At 45.5% G+C, this 5,593-nt stretch overlaps 1 protein-coding gene across 1 annotated transcript in view; it reads right to left on the bottom strand.

Moving 5' to 3' along the window:
- Positions 1-243: 243 nt before the first annotated feature.
- LOC112078120 (serine/threonine-protein kinase Nek11-like) overlaps positions 244-5,593 on the bottom strand; it is a 7,782-nt gene continuing 2,432 nt past the window's right edge. The window contains exon 2 of the mRNA XM_024144445.2: positions 244-1,784. Within this exon, the coding sequence (XP_024000213.1) occupies positions 1,640-1,784 (145 nt within the window). The 3' untranslated portion in view covers positions 244-1,639. The remainder of the gene's footprint in view (positions 1,785-5,593) is intronic.

The following is a 5,593-nucleotide window of genomic DNA, read 5'->3' as shown; positions in this document are numbered from 1 at the left end:
ACACCCTGATCTGTTTCACCTCTTCGTGATTGTCTCCACCCCCTCCAGGTGTCGCCCATCTTCCCATTGTCCCCTGTGTATTTATACCTGTGTTCTCTGTTTGCCTTCTTGTCTTGTTTGTCAAGTCAACCAGCGGTTTTTGTTCTCAGCTCCTGCTTTCCCAGTCTCTCTTTTTCTCGCCCTCCTGATTTTGACCCTGCCTGTCTGACTCTGAGCCACGTCCTGACCATCTGCCTGCCCTGACCCTGAGCCTGCCTGCCGTCCGGTACAGTTGCCCACCCTGGTTTACTGACCCCTGCCTGCGTTGACCTGTCTTTTGCCTGGGTCTTACCTTCATACCTGATAGTTTTCATGTTCATTTGGATAGGGTATATAATAGCCTATCTGTCCAATCGAGGTGTACACAACTGAACATCATGCATTTGAATGTTTGAATGCGCTGCATGAACTTCTAACGTTGCTGCATGGATTTGTCAGATTATAAAGTCATGTGGTTTTGTTGCATTAAATTCATGCCAAGCTAACGAAATGAGCCGCTTGTGGATTTTTTGACGCTCTAATGCAGTTCCCCCTCTGACACCGCCAAAACAACCACTATGTTGATCTGATAGAATATAGCCCAAAATCTATGCACTAATATTCAATATTGATTTAATTTAATTGCTTGTTCTTCTAGATGGAATGACAGGAAGAACAAAAAAAAAATAACTATCATGAAGTAAATGTCTGTAATCTCTGTTGATCTACTAGGTCACCAACCCTGGTCTATCATGAAGTAAATGTCCGTCATCTCTGTTGATCTACTAGGTCAGCAACCCTGTCTATCATGAAGTAAATGTCTGTCATCTCTGTTGATCTACTAGGTCACCAACCCTGGTCTATCATGAAGTAAATGTCTGTCATCTCGTTGATCTACTAGGTCACCAACCCTGGTCTATATGAATTAAATGTCTGTCATCTCTGTTGATCTACTAGGTCACCAACCCTGGTCTATCATGAAGTAAATGTCTGTAATCTCTGTTGATCTACGAGGTCACCAACCCTGGTCTATCATGAAGTAAATGTCCGTCATCTCTGTTGATCTACTAGGTCACCAACCCTGGTCTATCATGAAGTAAATGTGCCGTCATCTCTGTTTATCTACTAGGTCACCAACCCTGGTCTATCATGAAGTAAATGTCCGTCATCTCTGTTGATCTACTAGGTCACCAACCCTGGTCTATCATGAAGTAAATGTCCTCATCTCTGTTGATCTACTAGGTCACCAACCCTGGTCTATCATGAAGTAAATGTCCGTCATCTCTGTTGATCTACTAGGTCACCAACCCTGTCTATCATGAAGTAAATGTCCGTCATCTCTGTTGATCTACTAGGTCACCAACCCTGGTCTATCATGAAGTAAATGTCCGTCATCTCTGTTGATCTACTAGGTCACCAACCCTGGTCTATCATGAAGTAAATGTCTGTCATCTCTGTTGATCTACTAGGTCACCAACCCTGGTCCTGGAGAGCAACAAGATGTGCTTTTTCTGAAATGCTTGGATAGGCAACATGATCGCAGGTTGGGGAGTGTTGAACATTTTTTCACCGGGCTCCCTCTCTGGCTCCCTTGAAGCTGCTCCTCTAGTACAGTTGTTGGTCACTTCAAAGCCATCACTGGCCTCTCCACCAGGCTGCTTAGGGCCTGTCTGATGCTCCCCTCATCCTCCTGCCTCTCCCTGGCTCCCTTCAGGTAGTTATACACCCTCTGGAAGACGGTTAGACCCAGCCGACGGGACACTGACCTGGGACAGACACAGGGAAAGAAACCGGGTGTCAACTCTGTCAACTAATCACACTCATCAGCCTGACAATGGGTGACATTTTGACAGTTTAAATGTTGTCCCGGCTCCCATAACATGCTCTTTGTGTAGAGGGATTTGATGTGATTACAGGAGGCAGGAAATTACATTGAACTTGTGTGAGCGTGTCAGTGAAATATCATGCTAAAGATTTGCATGGTGTGCACTGCGGGCAACCTCAAGCAAATCTTAAACAGAACCAGGACGATTGTTGCTAAAGCAGGTGAACAGACGTATCCAGCCAGAATAACAGCACTTAGATTTGACAGTTTAGTCATTTAGCAGACACTCTTATCCGGAACGGCTTATAGTAGTGAGTGCATACATTTCGTCGTACTGGTCCCCCATGGAATTTACCCACAACCCTGGCATTGCAAGCTCCATGCTCTATCAACAGAGCCATACAAGACCACAAATAGACCACTCTTGTACCCATTAGCAACAAGAGTAGKCCCTTTTTCCMTGTATGCTTTCACATACTGCATAATGGATGCTGTGAGAGATAGAGTATTACTATACCKGTCTGTCCAATAGAATGGAAAAACCATATTTCATCACATGGAGACATACAGTGTCACTAGCCAGTGCTAAGCTGCCTAAGTGCCTGTGTGTGCTGTCATCAGTGGGTGCTCCGTTGCCATGGAGCTGGCAGCAGGAAAGAGCAGGTGCATTGGGGCGGGCCTTGTGAATTTGACGAGGATGTGGGCCCAAGAAACTCCTTGTATCATATACCAAAGTCCACATCTTCCACTAGGAGACAACACAACTCCAACAGTCCAACACATCAGACACTAAATGAACAGTTTCTAATGCCCAGAGCACATAGTACTCGATTGTCACGGGACAACTGTCAAGTCTCTATTGAGATCTGTTGAGATTCACTGCATTGTTTTCTGGAGACGTCACAGCCAGAGAAAACKGACATTTAGAAAATACTTATTAATCTGATCGTTCCTGTCTTCCCTGGACGCCTTTTACCAGATACTATTTCTGGAGTTAATATTGTGACGTAAAGATGAATGTCTACTGTACTTTTGGTTTGTCCAGTTATCTGATAATGGTCCTATCRGGTCCATAAAGCTGGTGAAACCTCTCTCCCAGAGAAATGAACCATTAGGATCTCAGATTGGACTTTATGGATGTTCTGGGGTTGTGTGGGAGAGAGGAAAGCCCSGAAGCGTAATTCAWTTTCACCTAAAAGTACCATCACATTTGGGGCTATATGGTATTTTGTCTATAGTGATCTTGGAGATGACCCTGAGGCCTCAGACAAAGCTTCAGACCAACAAAAATGTGTTTGGTTGGCCATAGTTGTATGATCAGAGTTTTCTGTCCATAGTTCAGTTGTGTGTTCATAGTTGTGTTCATTATTTATTATTTTAACAGGGAGTCCCATTAAGACCAAGGTCTCTTTCAGAAGGGAACCCTGCATCTTACAATTATACACCATTTATACACTAGAAAATACCCCAGAAAATACACCAGAAAATACACCAGAAAATACAAAATAAACAGCTTTAAAAAGTTCAAGAGAACACAAAAATCAAAACACACTGAAGAAAAACAATCACATTCCTCAGCAGAGAGGTCCTCAATCAGCAGAGAGGTCCTCAATCAGCACCTGACCTGCCGGAATGACACCAGTACATCCTGTTGTAGGGAGCTCTGAAGATTGTTCTTAATCCATGGGGTACGAAAAAAAGAGAAAAAAAACTTACGTCTGTAGCAACAGACGAAATTCCAGAGTTAACCATCCTTCTTAACATCATAAGTGTCCTCATTAGGCTGAAGTTAAGTTTAGCAATAAATGTGTAATTAGGCTTTGTCTTTTTCTTAGAGAGAATATGCAGGCATAGCAAATGCTGTCTCATTTAACTTACCTCATTTACACTCACTGTATATATACTTTGTTTTCTTTAGTTCTATTGTATTATTGACTGTATGTTTGTTTACTCCATGTGTAACTCTGTGTTGTTGTATGTGTYGAATTGCTATGCTTTATCTTGGCCAGGTCGCAGTTGCAAATGAGAACTTGTTCTCAACTAGCTTACCTAGTTAAATAAAGGTGAAATTAAATGAAATGTAAAAAATATTCTAAGTCATCTCTGGCTTGAGGCTTCCTATGGAACGGATAGAAGATAGAAACAGCTAGGATGGTGAGAGGATTGATAGTCCTCTCTGAGGTTTTGTTGCAGAGGCACAAGGGAGCCTAGTGAGTGTTAGTCTCTCTCTTTCGCCCTCTCTCTCTCCCCCTCTCTCTCTTAACATAAGTGTCTTGTATAGACTGAACTGGGCCTCTCTTTATATGATTTTTGGGGCAGGCATTCTGAGACACGGCAATGAGCAGGTGGACCAATTCCAAATCTTCCTCCAGTCAAGATGAAGTGAGTGTCACCCTCTGGACGGTGACTATCCCTGTGAGGCAGAACTTTCACTCTAGAGGTGGCAGCTACCACTGTGTCAGCAGGGTCTCCACTGTAAGACTGATGATAGGAGAGGAGTCATGCGTATTGCGTACACACCAACACCCTGCATGAGTTGTCATACCCACAACTCATCTGATCATTTATGATTGATGGAACTTTATAATGTAATTCCATTTTTGAGGCTCTGTGATAGCAGACATCTTTACTACAGAGTATATTATTTTTCTCCCTCATCTCCTTCTCCCTCTCTCTCCACTGCGCTCCTCCTCTTTCCACCATCTCCTTCTCCCTCTCTCCTCCTCTTTCCACCATCTCCTTCTCCCTCTCTCTCCTCTGCAGACTTCAGCTCCCTTTTCACACCATCTCCTTCTCCCTTCTCTCCTCTGCGTCCTCCTCTTCCACCATCTCCTTCTCCCTCTCTCCTCCTCTCTTCCACCATCTCTTCTCCCTCTCTCTCCTCCGCGCTCCTCCTCTTTCCACCATCTCCTTCTCCCTCTCTCCTCTGCGCTCCTCCTCTTTCCACATCTCCTTCTCTCTTCTCTCTCCTCTCCCGCTCCTCCTCTTCCACATCTCCTTCTCCTCCTCTCCTCTGCGCTCCTCTTTTCACATCTCCTTCTCCCTCTCCTTCCCTCTGCGCTCCTCCTCTTTCCACTCTCTTCTCCTCTCTCTCCTCTGCGCTCCTCTCTAATTTTCCACATCTCCTCTCTCTCTCTACGCTCCTCCTCTTTCACCACTCCTTCTCCCTCTCTCCTCTGCGCTCCTCCTCTTTCCACATCTCCTTCTCCTCTCTCTCCTCTGCGCTCCTCCTCTTTCCACCAATCTCCTTCTCCCTCTCTCCTCTGCGCTCCTCCTCTTTCCACCATCCCTCTTCTCCCTCTCTCCTCCTCGCTCCTCTCTTTCCACATCTCTTCTCCCTCTCTCTCCTCCGCGCTCCTCCTCTTTCCACCATCTCCTTCTCCCTCTCTCCTCCTCGCTCCTCCTCTTTTCCACCATCTCCTTCTCTCTCTCTCTCTCCCCGCTCCTCCTCCTTTCCACCATCTCCTTCTCCCTCTCTCTCCTCCTGCGCTCCTCCTCTTTCCACCATCTTCTCCCTCTCTCTCCTCGCCTCTCTCTTTCCACCATCTCTTCTCCCTCTCTCTCCGCTCTCCTCTTCACATCTCCTCTCTCCTCTCTTCCTCCTCCTCGCCTCCCTCTTTCACCATCTCCTCTCCCTCTCTCTCCTCCGCGCTCTCCTCTTTCACCATCTCCTTCTCCTTTTCTCTCTTTCTCTTTCCTGCCTTCTTTCTTTTCTTTCTTCTCTTTATCTCCCTCTTCTCCTCTCTCTTT

This window comes from Salvelinus sp. IW2-2015, unplaced genomic scaffold (assembly GCF_002910315.2).
Source record: "Salvelinus sp. IW2-2015 unplaced genomic scaffold, ASM291031v2 Un_scaffold5274, whole genome shotgun sequence".
NCBI lineage: Eukaryota > Metazoa > Chordata > Actinopteri > Salmoniformes > Salmonidae > Salvelinus > Salvelinus sp. IW2-2015.
The sequence above is the reverse complement of the archived record's forward strand: the minus strand, read 5'-3'. Positions and strand labels throughout refer to the sequence as shown.